Source organism: Serinus canaria, chromosome 2, assembly GCF_022539315.1.
Source record: "Serinus canaria isolate serCan28SL12 chromosome 2, serCan2020, whole genome shotgun sequence".
Lineage (NCBI taxonomy): Eukaryota > Metazoa > Chordata > Aves > Passeriformes > Fringillidae > Serinus > Serinus canaria.
The window spans coordinates 46,487,811-46,509,645 of record NC_066315.1 but is presented as its reverse complement, the minus strand read 5'-3'; the positions used below and the strand labels follow the sequence as shown (position 1 = coordinate 46,509,645).

At 38.6% G+C, this 21,835-nt stretch overlaps 1 protein-coding gene across 3 annotated transcripts in view; it reads right to left on the bottom strand.

The window, feature by feature from the left end:
• Positions 1 to 1,351: 1,351 nt before the first annotated feature.
• The window catches only part of BMPER (BMP binding endothelial regulator), a 151,351-nt gene continuing 130,867 nt past the window's right edge, over positions 1,352 to 21,835 (bottom strand). For all 3 annotated transcript variants that reach the window (XM_030235372.2, XM_018920694.3, XM_030235364.2), the window contains 2 exons: positions 9,256 to 9,386; positions 1,352 to 3,283 (listed from right to left, as the gene is read on the bottom strand). In XM_030235372.2, coding sequence (XP_030091232.1) covers positions 3,102 to 3,283; positions 9,256 to 9,386 — 313 coding nt within the window. In that variant the 3' untranslated portion in view covers positions 1,352 to 3,101. The remainder of the gene's footprint in view (positions 3,284 to 9,255; positions 9,387 to 21,835) is intronic.

Sequence of the window (21,835 nt, the reverse complement as noted above, 5' to 3'; positions counted from 1 at the left end):
AAGTGTTTCTCAGACTTCCCTTTTGGATCATTCTTTGACTGAAACCTCTGCTTCTTCAAATATATTTCACCACGAATTGGCACAGAGTTATATACACAGATTGACACAAGCATTATCAAGGTCAGAATTTACACAACCATCAGTTTTGCATGGTGAATACACCATATTCCATATGAATGATCAATGCTATGTTATGATTTAAAAATTATTCTACATTAAACACATTTAGCATGCTAATACTAGATTAGCAGTTAATTTCATAAAAAATAAATACCCAGTGTTAGAAAGGAAACTTCCAGCTCTAGAGTGCTAGAGGCAATATTCCATGAGGAAAGACAGAAGGAGGAAGATGGGCTTCAACCCAAACTCTGTGAGGCCAGTGATAATAATGGTATTGATGGTATTGGGCTAAACTTTCAACTTTTGAATGGCCTTGAAATAGAGAGAAAAAGAGAAGAGTGGATGCAAAAAAATTCTAGAAAAGTAGAACAACCTTTTCTTAGATAGTACACGTGAACTGAGCAGAAAGATTATAGCACTTAATCTTGCCTTGAAAACTGTGGATTTTGGAGGAAAAAGCTCTACAACACCAAAAGGGCACAACCACTTGGCTTAGAGGTAAAACCATTTTCCTCTCAGTTTACATCACTAAACTGAAAAGCATGTGTTTAGTCTTAATTAGGCAAATATGAAAAACTTAAATCAAGGAATGAGTCCTCATTTTAAGAGGACCTGGGTCAGGTTTCAAACTGAACCATTTTAAGACTTAAAAATGGAGTTCATCCTACAGAAAGACTGAGTCACCTCTTCACCTAGAATAAATTAAGTATTGCTTGAATGTGACCAGTGGACTGAGAGAGCTGGAGGGCTCTCCCTTCACCTTTCACTCACCTTTATAAGTCAGAAGAAAAGAGAAAGACAGATGTATACACCATTCATGTATGCAATTCACGTTGCCTGTATTTTTACTTTGGAAACATTGAGCAGTAAGTATTTAAAATATGCCCTTAACTAAAGGTAGGCAAATATTCTTTTAAATGACTTAGACCCCATATCTCAGCACTGAAAGCTCACAGGCTGAAAACATCTTTGGTCTAACTGACGCTTTAAATTATTTTAATGACTGCTATTTTATATTTTAACTCCTTCAGCCTACTGCAATTGTTCTAAATTTCAACTTTGCCATTCAATTAGCACACGAGCCATATAAAACTATTCTAGTTTCCTGCTCTGATGGGATCTGGATATTTTCAATTCTGCTTCCCAGTCCACTTGTGTATGAGTCTTCAAAACCCTCTCTTGCCAGTAAAACTGAATTATTCGATTGTTCCAAGAAAATGAACACAAAAGGGACATAAAAAGATCAAGCTGAGTTTATTTAAGATTTGGATGAACATCCATGGAACACTTTTGGCATTATATGCCCAGATCTTTTTAACACTGTGGTGGTACAGCATTTTGAATAGCGTGGTGCCTAAGTTAACCAGGTTCACTCAGCATCTTCCTCCAGGTTGGGATCACAGAAAGGTTGTATAACCCAAGTATGTTTACCCACTCACTTACTGTAAACTCAGGCCCTGCTTAACTTCCTCAAAAGAAAAGAATTAAAGGAGAAAGTTGTTCAAAGCATTACAATGTGCAATTTCAATGCAAGGCATGATGGAAGTAGCTGCGTGGGAAGATATTACTTCATTATAAACCTAAATCAGATGCACAAAGATTTCTGTCATCTCCAGAGACCATTCCATCAGGCTCTACAAGAGCCTTTTCCAGTGAAGAAAAATAGCCCCCTGTCCCTTCAGGCTTGAGAAAGTTGCATGGCTTTTTTATCCGTTTCTTATGAAATCCCATATTATTGCTTCTCCCCTGGGAGACTTCAAAAGTCATGCAAACTTCACAGAGCCCATATGTTCATAAACCTCAACCAAAAGACCACTAAGGAAATAAAATGCAGTTCTTCAATTAGCATTTGACATTCTCTACTGGTTTTCGGTGGGGTGAATTTGTCTTTCTTCTAAACCATGCTGATAAATTAAATGAGTTACTAAGCCTGGCATTATTTGATGTTTTAAGGCACACTGAAATAAAATGTTTCAGCATGGGATTTGCTTTCTGCATAATATTTGGGGGTGACATGAAACAAACCTAGGCATTTCAAACATGTTTAAGGGGCTAATATGCACATGAATATTTTCTTCCTGTTCCTCATTGTGTATTCACAGCTACTGCCAAACACAACAGAGATGGGGCATTAGGATATGAAATGGGAAGTGGTCAGATTTTCAAAGAGAGCTGTTGGGTGCCTAACACTTATGAGAATCTGGCCCTGACTCTTTGGTGCCGTTCCAGAAAGAAATATCTCTATCCTGGCCATTGTCCAACCAGCTTTGGAAATCATTTTGCACAGTTATTTCAGCAAAGCATAAAAGCCAATCCCCAGCTTTCTCTGCCTGATTAAGCACTGTCACCAATCACTATGCAGCTCTAAGGTACGCATGAAATATTCCTAGATAAATCCTCCATCTCCAGAGAAATGTGTTTCCTGTACAACTGTAAATCCAGGTTGTGTGTTGAAACTAATCCAGCCTGGCAGTGCTGTGGCCCTAGAAAAGTTTCCTTGGTAACGACAAACTTATGCAATGGCAAAGTCATCCAATCTTTTCATACCACAATATTATATTAAAAACACCTGGTTTATTTATACAATGACTTACAGATCAGGGTCCAAGAAATAATAATACATAAACTTTATAGCAAAAAATATACATATATAATTCATCCTTCTATGGTATATAGAAATTATGTATATTTGAGTGTGGACATATATATAAATATATGAGTTGTACTTATGTTTAGGGCACTTGTGTATGGACACGTGTGTCCAAATACACACAGTATACATTTATATATCTTTCTAGGTGCCACGTGTGTGTACTTAGAGACACACAAATGCACACAGAGGAGCATATTTGCACTCTGTGAGTAGACATGTACTTTGCAGAATCTGCACACAAACAGCTGGAGTCCTTCACTGGCTGTGAGCATCAGGAGGGAGGGGTCAGTGACCACCCACGCTTGTGTCCATGGAAAGAGAATGAATGTCACCGCTGTGGGCACAGGACTGGCTTGATGCATCTTCCTCTGTGAAGAACTAAATTTGCAGGGCAGTGACACCCTGCAATGCAGGGCTTGTTGCATGGTCCAATTTCATTCCAGTTGTCACATGTTTTGACACATCCTGGACCACAGGTATCATAAACTGCACCGTGTTTACACTGGGTTGCTGAAAAGAGTTAAAAGGAACAAAATATGCATATTACACACAGCCCCACAAGGAAATTTACTTATCTGTTTGCTTAGTTTTGACTGCAAATATCAAAAAGCACATTTTAGCATGATGATTACCTAGAGGAAAAAATTACTTGTAAAATGATTCCACTATATTACATAATAAATACAAAAGTAGCAAAATTCCTTATCAAAAGCTATCAAATCTACAGCAGTATTGAACTTTTTGAGAATTTTAACACAGCTAATGGTATATAAGGCTTTGGCAAGGTTTCTATCTATATGCAGATGTACGCTTTATATGAAAGGATTAAAACTGTTTATTCATTACAATGCCTTTTATCAAAGATTTCTGAAACATTTACAAGGACAGACAGTTTTATTATCAATTCCATTCCTACAGAAAGAAGAAGAGAAAGGAGAGTCATTCACCCCATTAGAATTTCTGACACTAAGATTATATTTCCTATATTTCATATTGCAGCAAACTAAATCAATTTTTTTATCCAGAAGCACCATTCCTAAAACAAACAAATAAACAAACAAACAAAAATTAAAAATCAATTGTATCCACGGTGTTTTACCAAGGGATCACTGACAGTGAGGGCTCTTGTACTTAATGATTCCAGTATCCATCCATTAATTTATGTAGCTGACAGTTCAATGCATTTTCAACATAAAAGATCACTGAAGGCTCAGCTAAAAGCACTATAACCCCTCCAGATCAATATTGAAACTCTCAACATTTTATATCCTGCCTTTTTAGTATGGAGAATAATACACACTTCAATGGCAAATAAAAGTCTGTTATTCTTTTTAACAGCTGTGCTGATGGCAAAAACAAGGACTGATAAAATAGTTCATAGATGGACTCTCAAGCATCCAGAATCATCTCATGCTATTTTCAGAAAGGTGGTAGTATTAGGAAGATTTCTTCAACTTTGAGAGAGATTGAGGGTCAATATTTTTTAAATTATAATTTTCTTATGGACAGAAAACACTGTTTTCTTGTGAGAACTGGCCTACAGTGTCACTGCAGTACAATATTATTCATAAAGAGAAAATAGAACTAAATTGATTAAATATATAGGAGTGTATCAAAGAGGATCGAAGTTTTATTGGTAAGATATAATAAACTTAAGGAGTTCCTTTTCACCACTAAGGGATCTTCAAAACAGCATCAGCTTCTTTCAAGGTTTTCCTTGTGCACTTTATGGAATTCATGCATACACAACTCTCAGGACACAGATATTAATAAACAAACCCAAAAGTGTAAAAAATAATGATAGTACAGAGGCAAATTATTCTGGTGTTACAGAGAATCAGATGCTGAATAATAGATGGATATTAGATATCAGGGGAGAAAAAAAAAACAACCTTCTACCCTTAAGCATAAGAAATCACCAAGAGCAACCTATCCAGAAACTCTCGTTAATTGTACATTGTTTTAGAATAGGCTGGAAACAAATATCTGTCTGTTAGCTATGTTCAAGATATTCAGTTTGTGAGCATAGATCTTTTGAGAATATTTTTTTCAACTTTACGTTTCTGTCTTGCTCTGCGTGGTAACTTCCATGCATACTTAAGAAGGAACAAACAAAAGGAAAAACCAAAAAAAAAAAATTGAACAGGAAATTTAGAAGGTGGGAAAAAAGTATGCAAGCAATATTAAGCATAGAATAAAATGTTAGATTCCCAGGAAACTTCACTTACATAGTGTGTTAAGAATAGAGTTTGAATCTTTGTAAGAGGGGAAAAGAAAATGTGCAGATCTCCCCAGTCCTTTGCAAACAATGCATTAAGAGATTAGAAAAGCAGGCCAAGACATTCAAGGATAGCTAGTGATTGTCCATACAAAATATGAATTATCTTACAGGAGCTGTTTATTAGAAGCTTTTATCCTTCCTCTCTGAAAATGAGCTTCCCTTTGTAGGATCTCTAATTGACCAACCAAAAACAAACATTAGACTTCAGCTCATGTAGTTTCCATACAGAAAGCAATATAAGCTTCAGTTTTAAGGCTGCACAGGTTTCATCCCGCAAAGCTTTAGTGCAGTAATAGCTGGCCCATTCCTTCCACCTGATCTCTGTTTGGTTCCTCAGCTCGTAGGTTTAAGGAAGGTTGGCTAAGGGCTCCTTTCCACTTCCTCATCTCTGCCCCAGGGCAAATGAGAACATATTACAGCCTGCCCTCAGCAGCCGTGGCATCTGTAAGTACTCCCACTTCTCCTTTACCACACATGCATGTGGGATGTCAGAACACCTCCTTATCCTTCAGATGAAGCCATGTAGAAGATATGATGACTATTTTCTGCTGTAGGTAGCCCATAATGGCATTATTAACATGCTGTCAAGGGAAAAATCAGAAAAGTACAATGGCTGCCGTTTAAGTTCCCTAGATGGCTTTTATTGTTGAGTGATTCAGTTGTTAACATGTGGTGTGATTGATCCAACATTCCACTTCATCAACAGCTTAAAATATAAAAATAAAGACATTCTGCAGAAGGCTTCCCAGGAACTGCTGAAGTAATTCGCTACCATGTAAACATGGAAAACAGAAGCAGTGTCTTTGCACCCTTCTTCTAAGACAAATTCCTCTCTTAAAGAACTGAGCTCTGTTCCAAATAACTTCCTAAGTACACTAGCAAAAAAAAAAAAAAAAAAAAAAAATCAAAAACCCAAACTTAACATACAAAAGTTACTAATAATACTGTATTTTAAAACATTACCAGTCCCAACAGGATTTTTCCACTCTTCTTCTAGAACATGTGTTTTGCATGAGATATGTGAGCTTCCTCAGACCACTTTCTGAGCTGGCGGGATAATAGCCAGCTCCACTCCAGAAGCCATGTAGTCACATAAATACAGCACTGTGCCTGAGCTAATAAACCCAGTCTAATAAGGCTACAGTTTGCAGACTCGACCTGGTTTTGTCCAGCCACTTTGGCAGTTTCACAGAGGAGGCCTCTGTGCCTTTGTAGACCTGGCTGTAATTATTCAGGAGGAAATCTTATTCCCCAACAAAAAGCCAAAACATCCAGCATAACTGCTGAAGGATTCCCTTGGCTGATGATATCTGATAAATCTGATTTCACAGAAAATTCTGAACTAATATTTAAGCATCAATGAATGTTCTGGCTTATTTTGCCAGTGTTACACAGCTTGGAGATCTTCTGTAATACTTCCAAATGGCATTTCATTCATAGTGTTTGCAATTCACAACATCTTCTAACAGAGCTAAAGGTGATGGATCTGATCACTGACCTTCCCATGATACACTCCTGTTCATATTTTCAGCTTTCAGTAAGTATCCACTGAAAAGCCAGAATAGCCCTCCTGATACATTTACACAGACAATAAAGCAGTTAAAGGAAAGCAACATACAGCAGGGAAAAAGAGTGACACATGCTATAAAATTCTTCAGCAGAAAAAGGACCCAAAGGAGAAGAGTCAAAATCAGATATACGCTCATATTCTTCCACTCCAGCTGATCACAGAGGAAAAGATAAAATTGTTCAGATTTTATGAAACTGTTGTAGCATGTCAGCACATCAGTGCATTTTGCACTATATTATAGCCTTTATCTCATTCTTTCCTTGCATGTGTAGTCATGCCCATGGAAGGGAGTTATTCTCTTGTACCATCCTTGAGTCTTCTTTCTCTTGGTATCCTGAGAAATGCAGCCTTAAATTACTATATCCCAAAGCCTTTCAGCACTTCATTTTACTTAATCGTACTTTATAAACTTCTTGTCTAGCCTTTCTTGGGTAAAAAAATAGTTTTTTTCTTTCTCCTTTCCTTTTCAAATGTCTTCCTTCCATGTCTATCCTTTATTTTTCTTCTTCCATGTATCACCTTTTTTTATTTCTTCTTTCCCTCATACTGGCTGTCCTGTTTTTTTTAATTCTCTGTCAAGAACCATATTTCTTCCTATGCCCATCCTAACAGGTCTAACTCCCCACTACTTTCCATGGCAACCCATATCCTTTCCCTAACCCTCTAAGTTCCCATGTTCACCAATGGTTTCCTACCCTAACCATTTTCCTTACTCATTATCTTTCACTTTTCACTCCTCCAATTAAATGACAGCTGACATTCCCTTTAATGAGCCAGCCTCATCGGACAGCAAACCTTGAGCTGCAGTGTTCTGAAGAATGACGTAGAGGAGGATACGCTATTGCACTGGGGGAGAGAGAAGAGCACATAGGGAACAGGACATGCAATTCAGCCTCCTGAGCATCCTATTTGTCTGGCCCTCCAGACAACACAAGTTTCCTGAAGATTATAAAGATGAACTAAGCTTACAGCAGTTAGGGTACAGCAACTGGCAACCACACAAGATCTGGTTTTAAAACACACAAAAGTTAAATTAAAACCTGACTTACTAATAAGTATACTCCATTTTCATTAGAACACAACTATTGCAAGTATCCTGACAGTTATGAAAGGTCAAGCACAAAATGAAAGTCATAGAATGTTAAAGTTTTATTACAGAAATTTGTTTCTCACCTATGAACTTTTATCTGTAATTGAGACACAATAATTGCAACTACTTGTTTTGGAGAGAAAAAAAGTCTGTTAAAGATTAAAATCTTGATGCTGCCCACTGGTACCATATGGAAAGCAGTGGATGCACTTTAATTTAATGCTTACTGTATTATTTACTTAGAATATGGTGCTACTTATCTAACATTGGATACTTAAATAAGTGTTTTGAGGGTACTTAGCCTTATACAGCTTATTTACATTTTCTGCTTAACAAGATTTCCCCTTTTTCTCTAGAAGAGATTAAAAATTCATGTTGATTTAAAAATGTCTTTCATTAGCTTTAATGGAAGCTCTGTGTTTAAATTGTTTCATAATGTTCTCTCAAGGACTGGTTTTGCCTCAGAAAATTTTCTTCTCTTTGGTAAGATGCCAGAAAAAAAATTGTGAAATGAAGCCTCAATTAGTTAAGTCGTGATATGTCAACACTTGTATAAACTCCTTAAGGCAGGGGCTGCTAGCAAGGAGTTTTTATTCTTTTTACAGCATCTGCCATGGTGAGGTCTCAGTCTGAAGTGCTTTGGAAAAAAAATCACGATGCTTGCTTCAGGTTCTGCATGGATCAGCTACCAGATAGACAGATTAAAATTATATATATTACTAGTGCTGTCCAAAACCACATCCTTGAAAAGGGCTTTCACTTAGTGACACCCGGTTTGGATTGTCATGTTGCTTTGTAAGGAAAAAAAATGAACCTTTTGGGAACAGTCAATCAAACATAATTTGCTCTGTCACTCACCCATCCCTGCTAAAATGCCTTCAACAGAAAAGGAAATTGAAGTTTAGAGATTAGACCCTGAACCAGACGCAGTCACCAAAATGGACCACAGAGTAATAGCTCTTAGACCAGCACTAAGTATCCTCCTCTCATTTTTTGTTGTTTTTTTTTCAACTACTGTTAATTGCTTTACATAAATCTGAATATATTTCCAGGCAAACCAATGCCATTACAGAGTGTCCTAAATAAATGAGACCATCATCAGGGGAAATATTTATCTGCAATATTGCATTTTAGTTCAAGTGCCCATAGCCCCAGGCCACTGCTTCTCATGGAGGCAATTACTCACAATTACTTGCAATTAATGCAGTCCAAATCACACAGTGAGTATGGACCAAATGTAATTAATAATGCAGGTTTACATTTTAATATTTGCACTAAATACATTTGCTCCTCTTTCCTTGTCGAACCTACTGCAATTATATGTGCATGTTGTGCCCATAGAACTATGCTTTCACAGGAGGTCAAAGGAGTTTAAAGTTTTTCTGTTATCAACATACCCTGAAAGAAAAACTTGCAAGAACTTCCAAGCTGCGACAATTCCTATACCATTTTTGATCCTGCTCCACCAGTAAAAGGATAGTATGATCACAGTCTATTAGCCTATGCAACAGCTTATAAAGAAGCTGTTCCAAAATGCTTACCTGCACAGTTCTGCTCTGGCACCCACTGGACTTTCAGCCCTTCCCTCTGGCAGGCTCGGGCGTATGCCAGGAATGACTCGCAGTAGCAGTTTTTATGGATTGGACACTCACACATGTCTGTCACACAGGACCTGCAGAACGAAACCCCAAAACAAATAAGAAAGGAATGCTTTGGCAGATAGCTGCCCTAGGGTTGCAGTTGTTTATTTTCCAGGCACATGGCATTCAATGCCACAGCAACTTGTGCTAAATGGCAAGAAAGTTAAAAGGCATGCCTGAGATTCCATCCCAAGGGTTCATCTCTTTTTTGGTGTGCTACTTTAATGTAGAGAAGCCTCCAGAGCACCAAGGAACCACCCAGAAAGAGGGAGTTGAGAAGACCCAAGAAATGTCAGGTAGAGAGGATTGAGACCATAATGGGGGAAGGCGAATTCCATTTTTGCAATGATTTTGTGTCAACATATGACAAAAACTTTTTTATTCCTAGAAAGTAATAATTTAATAATTTTACCAACAGTCATCACAGTAGTGTTAAGTGTATGAATTCTGTAGGCAATGAGCACATGTCCCTCCATGCAAGAGATGATGCCTTCTCTTTAGGTTACCTCCCAACTCTTCCTGCTTTGAAGGTGTGAAAATAGCTATATGCCTGTTTTCTCAGCAGCATCACTACTAAGTGCCAGACTTCAAGACACTCCAAAGGAACAGGGCTGATGCAGCATAACTGAGCAGTTTCATGCTAGGAAATCCCTCAAGCATGGTTCATACCACTCAGTCTCTTCTTATGTGGGAGTACCACAACAACAGGGAGCAAAGCTGCTAACGTGACCCTATGTGAAACTGCTACTGTGGATGTCACCGCTATATTTCAAGTTAGCTAGTTCAGAACATGTGCCTATTTGGCACAGAACTAAAATATAACTGGCAAGAGCCAAGAGATTTGCAGTTGGTGATTTCTCCATATGCAAAATGTTTAGATGGTTCTGCATGTGTAGCAAGGCGAATTCAGAAATGCTGAGTATCTACCGCTCCCAGCAGAATCATTGAAAGGCAGGGACAAGGTATAGGGAAGGCATACTCTGAAAATCACACCCTCAGTCATCTGCTTTCCACTGAAGGTGCTCTGTGCATGAACCTTGGGTGTCCATGGTCAAGGCCCCTCTGTTCCATGTATGTTCAGGCACTTTCCTATTTCTGAGAGGACAAAGGCACAAATCCTCTAGCAATGATAAAGGGCTGAAATGAAAAATGTGCTCTTTATGTTAGTTGCTCTTTCTGTGGACCATAATATGAATTGTCTATAGGAAAAGGATAGATATAGACATAGTTTCCCAGAAACTTTTCCACAGCAGGTAATAGCTTGGAAATGGTGCAAAAACCTCAGACAAAGTAATCAGGAGCCCTAATGCCTATATGTTGCTCTAGAGTAATTGAGAACCCTTTATTCAAAATTAGAAGAAAGGATTAGTGATCTCTTAGAGAACAGACAAGCCTGTTTCTCTAAGTCTAACAGTGCCCCTGAAAGAGGAGTATTTCCCCATGTCAAAGTCACTGGCTGCTTCAGTGACCAGACAGTTCTGCTTGACATTTTCATGAGTTTTAATAAATTTACTCTCAGTAGACCCTCAATATGAAATTGCCTAAAAAATCACTGTGACAAATAAGTAACACAAATGCTAATGTATAAAGGTTACCTGTCCTTGGTTTACTCATATATTTGTGAATAAACAGAATTGTTTTGGATTAAATATATAACATGCTCATACCTACAGACCAGTTGTTTTCACTTGCAATAACTTTACTTTCTAAGGATAATGTCATTTTATTTCACTTTAGTCCTGTGGTAGGTCCCTTTACATCTTTTCCAGTAACAGATGTTGCTGTATGCATATCACAGCTGATAGACAAGGAATAGAGTAGCACAATATCCTTGGGGTGGTTTGATGTTGTCAGGTGATAAAAGACCTTGTATAAGCACAAAGGGTCACCTTTTTATGTGACACACTAAATAACTTCACACTGTTTCCTTTGGCCACAACATCTCTTTGTGATCTCTTCCTATTATCTCAGCAGTGGGCACTGCTCCATATACCCCATGCAATTTAAGAGGTGCCTGTCTCATTTTTACAGTGAAGTAGATGTTTGCTTGCTACTGAAACAAATCATTATCACAAAGAAAGTCTGTATATAATCTCCATAAATTGTTGATTGTCAAGGTAACATTTTACCATGTTTTTGTTTCTGCGCCAGCCCCCTTTATGAAACACATTTCACCGCTCTCCACTGAGATTTAGTTGTTATTGATGTCCATGGTGTTTAGGAATGCTTGCCAGTATCAGCTTGTCTATGTGTTCAGCAACTTCTTTGACTAAGAACTTATAAAACCCTAAATCTGAGGTACTTCCTCTGCTTTTCAGAGCATACCTTTTGTTTTTGTTTTTTGGGGTTTTTTTTACCCTTACTTAGAGAGATATTACATCTTGCACTAAGTCAATGAACCTGCAGCTACCTCAGATACATCAGAAAAAGATGCAAGATCAGGAAAACCCCAGGCTCACCATCAATCACCCAAGCTTTTTAATAGCTAACATGTTTATGGTAAGGCTAGCACAGACCCTGGAAAAGCCTAGGCATAGTCTGAGGGATTAGGGAAGGGAGGACAGCGTTCCCAGTCTGCAGGAGGGCAGACATGCTCTCTGAGAATGCAGAGCTTAGCCTATATGTATGTGAGCAACACCAACCACTAACCCTCGACATTGAAACAGCCATGGACATCCAGGCATGCTCCAGAGTGAAACATCTGAGCTTTGGCTGGGATCAGCACTATTTACTGCAGTGTTCAGCATGGGTGTCCACTGAGGAAGTAGCATGCCATGTGCAACACAAAGAATCTGCTGATTAATTACATACCAAATTGCCGGTGTAATTTTTATTTTCATTGAGTGTTTAATCCTGGTGACAGCTGCTCAGGTCAAGCCCTAGGCTTAGCTGAGGAGCCATTGTCAGATTGCAGCAGTTTTATTAATGAATAGCAATTTCTAATTATTTGTACAGTTAATTAATTTAATTAATTAATTAATGTTGAATCTAAAATGAGTGTAAAGAAAACTATATCCACAGCTGTCAAGCCTAGTGAATAAAAATAAAACCTCCTTTTATTTTCTAATGAAAGGGCAGTGCTGAGCAAGGACACAGGAGTAAAAGATGTCCATTCTCTGGGGGCTGGCTCTGAGGGTGACCTGCTGATGGCCCATGGCCAAGCTTCAACTTTGGGTCTGTATTTTAAGCAGAAGTTGTTTACTTCTTGCACTTAATTACATTTCTCACATTTATTATTGATGCAGTTGTGTTAAAGGGCTATTATGGGATGATTTACCAAGTAAATTGAAAAACTGATTATTGTGTGCTAATCCTTTACCCTTGCAAAAAAAACTTTGGCATGCTCATAGATTTTATTTTTTTATCTTCTCCAGTGATACATTTCAAAAAATATTCTCTGCTTCCTCAGATTCTGCCTTCTCATCATTCTTCCCTTGAATCAGAGAAAGCGATTTGGTGGCACTAAGTGCATGTACTCACATCTTATATGTACTCTAATCTGACTGGACTGTTCAAACAACAAAAAATACATTTTAATAAAACTTTGGAATTATGCCAATAATGAAGCTCTATTGACAATTTACTGTACTTCACAGTAATGGAGACTTTGGGTCTTGTGGGGTGTTGTGACTCTTTACCAAGAATAAAGCATTTGTGTAAATGAAGTAAAAACATATTAGAAACTTAAATATCAAAACACTACAGTCAGTCAGTAATAATCCCACAAGAAGGATGCAGTGCAAATTACTTGTAAAATGAAGCTATTTCACTAGCCATGGAAATACAAACAAGACACTTCAGGCAACCTTAGTTCTGCCCTCAGTGAAATCATACAGAGATGCAATGATGTTGCAGTCCAAAATAAAATTACATTTATTTTAAGGACATATTTACATTTAGAAAAAGAAAAACACTTGGATGTGATGTACACTTTATCTGGCCTGCCTGCTCCCAATAAGCACCAGAGAACAGCCAGCCTCTGAGTCCTGGTACCAACTGCCTCACTGTGATCCCTTTTGATGCTGTCTGTGCTGCCTGCAGGGTATGTGTCAGAGATGGTGTTAATTGGGTGTATATAATCACAAACTGTTGCAAGGGGAAATCCATGAAAGTGAAGGCATCCGGCAGCTGTGGGACACACCCTTGAAGGAGACAAACACACACTCTGCTGCCACATCTTCAAAGCAAACTGGATGACTACACTCCTTCAGCAACAGCCCTTTTTCATATTAAACTATGGAAAGTCTCCAAGTCCCACAAAGGGCAAAGAACAGACTCCTGTGCTACATGCAGTATTTAAAAACAGAAAACGAAAAGATCACAGCAATGAAGCCTACAGCCTTAGTCTGTGCCACACGGGATTGAAATTGCAGATGTTCACTAGTGGAACATCAGCAGTTCATTTTCCTCTGCAATACACATGAATCCAAACCCAGAATCAACCGTTTTAAGAGGGGCTTAATTTTTCCCCCACATACCACAACAGGAGTATGATGCAGTGCACTTTTCAAACATTTTGGTAACTTTGAGTTGTTCCACACGGATGGAAAACAATAACATCTTTTTCTTTCCATCAGCAGATCTTTTACAAAAGCAGTTAGAGATAGCGCATCACTACATACATTTTGTGTATATGAAGAAGCATCAGGTGGTGATGGGGTTTGTCCCCTCTACACTTGGAATAAGCTGTACACTTGCAAATTTCAAAACCTGAAGAGTCATCTGCCTATAGAGGAATATTAATTTCCAGCCCCACTATCCTGTGAGATATGACATCTTGGCATAAATTTTTATTGGGTAAGCCAAATCAGAGTTTTAGTACAAGCTTGGCCTAATTTTTTAGGAAAAATTAAGGCCTCTTTAAAGTTAGTCTAAAGTTCGTAAACTAAAGTCAGTAGTTAAGTTGAGAGAAAGTTTTTCTGGGCTGTTTTTTCAACAAAATTCAATGGGCTGCCATTATTTATGGCCCCAGATAGAAAAAACATTTCATAAAGTAAGAAAATGAGAAGGTGAACCATTTTCCAATGTATAATGGAAAGTCTCATGCTGTTGCTATCTCAAACTCCCTCTTGTCTGCATGTGCATGTTTAACCTTACTGAAATATTGAAATATAGGAGACTTATTATGGCTTTGAAGCTTGAGATCAAAGGCTTGAGATCATTCTTTCTTCCTTCAGAGTTTACTAATATTAATGCACAACCAGCAAGTAACTCAAAGAAAGTAATTTTGGAGGCTGCTGAAAACACAGAAATTCTTAAGTTTATTGAGTAGTCACTCAAAGCACTTGCTTGGGGAATTGACTGTTTCATGCAGTAAAGTCAGTCGTTTTTAAGGACCATTTCTTCCAAGACCATGGTAACCATGTCTGTACTCCCTCTGTGCTTTTCCCACACATCTTAACATTGGCAATATTGCTTTAAATTGGGGATCAGATAAATTTTTTTTTTGTGGGTCCTTTTTTTCACACTTACCAGAAAAAGTAAATGTGAAAATAAGGACCCACAAAAACTAGCAAGCAGCTTATGTGCGCTTTGTACTGGAGAATGCCTCATACGGAAGAGTTCCCTCCTCAACAGGCTCCAAAACATCACTACAAGTGTGGGAGCAGAAAGGGAACTCACAGCTCATCTTCAGTGAGCTGTGCATAGCAAATGTACTGCAGACACATCCTCTCCATGGGGAAATCTCATTCCTATAAAGAAAGCATTGGCCATAATGCTTGAGAATATGACTGCTTTTTGGCAGTCATATTTTGGCAGAATGCAGAGGAGAAGTTTGCAGCAGTAGGCATTTGAATCAGGCATTCAAAGTTCATTCTGATTCCTGATTTTTGTGCAACTTGGATTCAACCATGGACTGTATTGCCACACTAAGCTAAGCAGAGAGAATTATAAAATACACAATTCCATCAAAGGGAAAGAGCTGCATGTGATCTAAGATTTTTGGGACATAGCAGTCTTGTTGCACACACATTGAAGAGTCCTAATTTAATTCTGAGTATCATCACTCCTGGTCCAGATATAGAACTGGCACTCAGGTAATTAAACAGAATCACATAGGATACTCATATCCATGCCTGCCTTGCCAAGGAGCCCTCTCAAAGTAGTTATTTAGAGTCAACACAGGAAAAGGATGCTTTCAATGCAAGTGGTAATTACTGCTGGTAATTTCCAGCATAGCAAAGACAGATGGCAATTCATTTTTGATTTCTTTGCATATACATCTTCTTAAAAAACATCAGAACTCACATTTCCCTCACAAAGGATAAGCAAAAATGGTATTTTCCCAATGCTGAATAAATGAATGTCCATGTGGACCTCTGAAAGAAACCATATTGTGCTGCACAATATCACCACAAGCCTACACTATGTGCTGCTAAAAATATTACCCAAAAGCCTTTGGATAAAGCCAAAAAGCATGTTTCTGCATGTGTTTTTAACCTTTATGTAAAGAGTATTCTGTGCCAGAATTGTGTTTCATTGCTTTAACCTACATTACCCACAAGAATATGGCAAAATTAACAATGAAACATTGTGGAACATTTTGTAAAACCTCATGAAATAGAAGTTGTCAAGACAGCACTACTCTGACACCTATTTATAATCTCTCTCAATATGTAGTACCAGTGGTACATGCACTTAAAAGGGAGGAAAGAAGAAGAACCAAATATATAATGAAATGGCACAGTAGCCTTACCTACTTCCTTCTTCACGATAATTGTCCCACTAATGTGTCAAGTAGGCTTTTTACATCTTGTGCTTGGATCCTTAAAGGCATCTGTGACTTTAATTGTACTTTCTGGTCCTGAGAATGGAAAGGTTGGCTAAAATCCCTCCACAGGGAAATAACTGAACAATGACTAAGAAGGACAATGTAGTCTCATGCTGGACTCCAAGAAGCATCTGGTATGACTCAGAATATTTCCTAGAGCTGAAGGTTACAGTACAGCTGAGCAGCTGACTTGCCACCTTTAGAAAGAGTGGATTTTTGCTCAAAAAACTCTCAACAGAATATGGAAAAGCCACCAACAGCTGTGGAAGAGCTGACCCCTTGCACTCCCAAATATTTTCAGAAAGTGGAAAAGTTTTCAAGTCCTCTTCTTCTGTTTCTGTTTCTCTGCACCATGCAGAGTTTCACCTTCATAGTGCAGCCATGGCATTTGAAATAAATAGTCCTGGCATTTGAAAAAATATCTGTATGCAGGAAAACTCAAGTGGTTTGAGTTCATACACAGCATATATCTTGAAGTGAAACAATTAAAAACCACTCCTCTGTGCACATTGCATGCGACTCTGTAACTAGAATTATAGGAATAGAGAGGAAATGCAGCAATAACATTCTTAATCCATTTCAAACAACTGCCCAAGATAACACTGAAAATATCCATCTAAAATATTCTCATTTTACTTGCGTACTGGAGTGGTATACATAAAGTTTTTTCCACCCTCTTTGAAGAGATTACTGCAAAAAGGATTTGGCTGCCTGTACGTTGTATGATCTGTGGATTGTATATCTAACTGGAAAATGCCAGGACCTTAATAACACTGCACTTAGAGCACAGTATCCAAACCCTCTATAAAGAAGTCATTTGCAATAAAATATTTGGATCAACAATAATATGAGAGAACCAAATTTAGAAATATGACCTGGAATCTGACACTGAAGGTTCAAAAGCTAGAACCTGATTTCTGAAGATATGTTATCTTCAGTTAACTAATATCCATAGTCATCCACTTGCAAACATCAATCACATAACTGGCAAAGGAAACAGTAATCTGTATGTGTAAAGCTATATGATAAGGCTTATCATGCATTTATGCAAAGTTTTGGAAAAACATATCATAGATACTCAACGGGTTTTATGTTCAGGAAGAAAGTCAACTCCTAAAGGATTTCTACTAAAAATCCCATCTTTCATAGGCCCAGGGGCCTTAGGTGTGCAGTCTCACACTCATCACGTACTTCCTATGGCCAAATTGACCTACTTTGTGTTTCTAGTACCCCATCATTTATCACAGAATGTCTTGGGTTGGAAGGGACTCTAAAGATCATCTAGTTCCACCTGCCATGGGCAGGGATGTCTTTCACTAGACCAGATTGGTCAAAACTCCATACAACCTGGCCTTGAACACTGCCAGGGTTAGGGCATCCACAGCTTCTCTGGGCAGTATCCAGCGTTCCGGTGCCTTATCACCCTCACAGTACAGACTTTTGTCCTACTATCTAAGCTAACCCTATTTTCTTCTAGTTTGAATCCATTTCCCCTTGTCCTACCATTCCAAGTCCTGGTAAAACATCCCTCTCCATCCTTCTTATAGGTTCCCTTTAGGTACTGGAAAGCCACAACTAGGTCACCCTGAAGCCTTCTCTTTTCCAGACTTGAACAATGCAATTTCTGTCAGCCTTTCCTCGTACAAGAGGTGCTCCATTCCTCTAATGATCTTGCTGACCTACTCTGAAATTGCTCCAAAAAGTTGATGTTCTTCATATGCTGGGGACCCAAAACTGGAGGTACTCCATCTCACAAGAGAGGAATGGAGGGGCAGAATCACCTCCTTCCCAAGCCACAGCCTAGAAAAAGTCCTAAATTTCATAATGTTTAGGATTTCTTAAACCAGTAAGACTCCTTATTACAGATCCTGTTCTGACATAATACAGCAGTATTCAAGTTATTTGACTGACCACATCAGATGCATATATCAAGTCTTTCTTAAGAGAGGAAAAGAAATGGAGAATGTTTTAGTGGGCCTTTTCAATATCCACATTAGTATTCTACATTTCCATTCACTGTGTGCAATACTTAGCTTAGCACTCACACTGCTAAAGTGAATTTGCCTTATGACAGAGAAACTCCATCATAATGGAATTTTCAGTGTCCTCTGGCACAGCTACCAAGGAAAATCCATCATCATTTTGATCTTTTACATTAAGTAACTGACATAAAATTTTATCTTTTTTTTCCATGTCTAGACTTGATTTTTAAAGAATTCTTCCCCCAGCCCTCTAGTCAAGTGGAGACTGAACTGCCATATCTTATCTAGAAAAGGAAAAAAACTAGTAATTTTAATTCAATTTCAAAAAGACAGACACATTTTAATATCTAACTTTATACAATAAAGTACTTTCAATCAACAGTTAAACTTTGTTATTCTGTTTCGTACATTGTAAATGAACATTGCATGGACTAAATGTCTCTAATATGACTGCATCAACTTTCACTCTGGTAGACAGAGAGCCCATTAGTGTATTCTGTGTGACAGCCCTCATCTGAGAAAAGCCAGAGGTTTTGCATGAGCTTATAAACATCCTAGATAGAACCTCAAAAATTATTGGGAGGTTTTGAAGTCATGGTCCTACAGAAACATAAACCATGTAGATATACCAAAAGCATATTGTCATAGTCATTAGATAAACATATAAAATGATACAGGTTTCAAATCTTCAAAAAAAAAAATTCAAACCAGATCATCTCCTTCTGTCTGCTGACAAAATGTACTGTGGCCCTGCTATACTATCTGTCATAAAAAATATGTCATCTCCAATAACAAGCACAATGGAAACACGAAGCAGGAAATATTTCTGAACTATAAACATAAACTGAAGTTATCTTCAGCTTTTGATGATGATTCACTGTATATATTTCCAAGGAGGTCTTGTGATATAATAATAAACAGGCTGGCTAGTTTAGAAACTCACATTCTTAAACTCTTCAGAGCCATTCCTTGGCTTAATCCATACAAAATTAATTTCAATCAAGCAGTATTTTTCCTCTAGGTGGCTGCAGAGCATTTAAAAAGTTGCTGGCTCCAGATGGAACAAGAAAGAAAGACAGCAATGGAAAGACCTGATAGGACTGCTATTTAGAAAACAGCTTTCTCCCACATCTTGCTCTCTTTGGAAAACAAGAGCTAAGCTCTCATCTCAGCAAAGACAGACTCATTGAGAATGCCACCTTCCAGCCAGTCACATCCTCACAGTGCATTTCACCTCTGAGGTCTCCCTCTTTGCTCTTCATCAAAGTAGTTGCTAAAAATAGAACTTGGATGAAGTGCCAAACAGCCAGCTTACCTGAATTTAAAAATATAGAAAAACACTCTGTTTCTGGGTTTTATGGCTTCCTGTGTGGTCCTGGCCCAGACCCATACAAAGGCATAGGGTCATAAAGCATGATTGAGACAGGATTCGAACACTTGAATGCAAAACTGCAGTCCTGGAGGGGTTACCCTGACTCCAGCAAGGCTGACCTTTTTCATGATGGATATTTAGCTCCTGCCTTTACATTTCTTCAGGAACCTCTGCTTTTGCTTTGCATGTTCTCGTGACCACATGGGCATTGGCATACATAAAGCCTGACTGACACCTCAACAGTGAGGCCCATCAAAGATAGCTGTCCTAAAACAGCAGCAGTGCTGCCATTTCCTATTCAGGATTCGATGGCAGAGGATGAGCAGAATGATAAGGATTCAGCCAGGAGGCCGAGACCTAGTTTGTGCTCTCTAGTCAGTTTGACATAGCCTGCTACTTCACAGAGAGCTTTGGATAAGGTATGCTTTGCATAGTGTCACAGTTCTTTAACCTTCCTGACTGCAAGGTCTCAAGTGCAAAACACCATACAGAGCATGAAAACACAGTGGATGAAAAGCTGCCTTCAGTGAAATGGATGGGGATTTTCCCACTGACAACACAGGAGCCAAGACTCAGAACTGTCATCAGCCTTTTTCTTTTTCAGTTCTGTACTTCAAGGCTTTGAAGGATCCAGACTCATTCAGGACATCACTGAACATTAAATTCAAGCATTGTAAACATTGTGAATTTAAATGCTATGAATTAAAATTTCCTGTTCTAGACATAGTGACTCCAAGACATATCAGCCTGGCCCACATAGATGAAACCCACATAGATGTTATAAAGCCAGAATGACCTAATTCTGCACGAAGTGGGATGAGATTATATGAGTAGACGGAGCCAAGGTTTGTTCTTGAAACTTACCTTTCAGTGAGTTGGTTTGGGCATGGTCATTTACTTAGCTAGATACAAAGGCAATTCTGATGTAAATCAACAGACTTTAATGAGAAATTGCAGCCACATGAGCAAATTCTCCCTATCACAAAATAATCAGTTTTTTTTCCTGTTCATCTGTGGGTCATGTCCAATGGCAAAGACGTTAAGATAAATTCTGGGCTTCATCTTGTATACAAAGTACTAAAAATGGTTTTGCCTCTTTTAGTTGGCTGGGCAGAGACTATGGAACAGATCAGTGCTCCATGATGGCTACCTTGAACAAGTTGCCTGATGGAGCCACAAAGCAATTCATTCTCTCTCCATCACTTCTCACCCCATAAAATCTTCCCTGGCCTCCCTACAGAAGCAGCGGAAAGATCTCGGAGCTGTACCAGTTTGTTAGGAAGCTTGCTGTCAAACTTGGCAGTGGCTGCAAGCTACTATATCCTTTCTCACCAGCAAAGTTTGTGGGTGGAAATTATCAGCCCCAAGCGTGCCTTTCAGACTTTGGGAAAAGGGATGCAGCACAACTGCAGCAAAGCAGCCCATACAGCACCTCTCCTGAAGAAGCCCATCTGATAGATGGAGGGAGAAATCACAGAAGGCAATAAAGAAGGAAAAGCAATTGCTGGAAATTGTGCTGATTGTGCAGGAGATTGTGTTCATGTTCTCCAAGGGTCCTTGTGAGGCCACTGATTTCCTCCCTTTGAGGTGAGCATGTGGAACAAACTCAGTAGTTTTTCTGCTCCCATGGATCTTTCCACAGGTGGGGAGCCTGAGGGCCCATATGAAAGCATGAGCAGATTAGCTCTGTCAAAACAAAGATCCTGGTTTTGTGCCAGTAAGGAGGGAGTGGGGAAAGCATAGAGTTTATGATATATAGGAGGAAAATTGTTTTTTAATAGAATCTTTTCAACATTTTCCATTAAACTTTGGTTTCTTGCAGTGCAAGTTTTGGAATGCAACTCCCTCATCCCTTTAGGATGGTCTGTGTTTTATTACAATAGTAAGGAAGTCCAGCTTACTCCTAGCAGAGCTACTGTGTGAAATGTTTCAAACCCAAGCTAAAGTGGCAGGAGTAAAAGCCCCTCCTCATCGATTTTCAGCCTCCATTCTGAGGCCAGCAATTTAATGTAATTTTTATAATGTGTAAAAGAATCTTTTGTAATCAAGCAATAGTAAATCACAAATGATCATATCATAATGAACAAAATTACATGAATCCAAATGTTACCCATATGGTGACTCGATGTCAGCTGGAATTCCTAACCAGAATGAGCAAAGAAGTATATCAGAAGAGGGGAGGAAGTATTGGTCATGAAACAGGGAGGATGAAGTGAGTAATCAGAGAACATTAGAAGTACTTCCTTCCTTCCCTTCCTCTTTTCCCCCATCCCTCTCTACTCGCTCTACCCTACCTGTGATATTGGGCACATCAATATTAGAGATAGGTGTACCAAAAGAAGAGGTATAACTGCA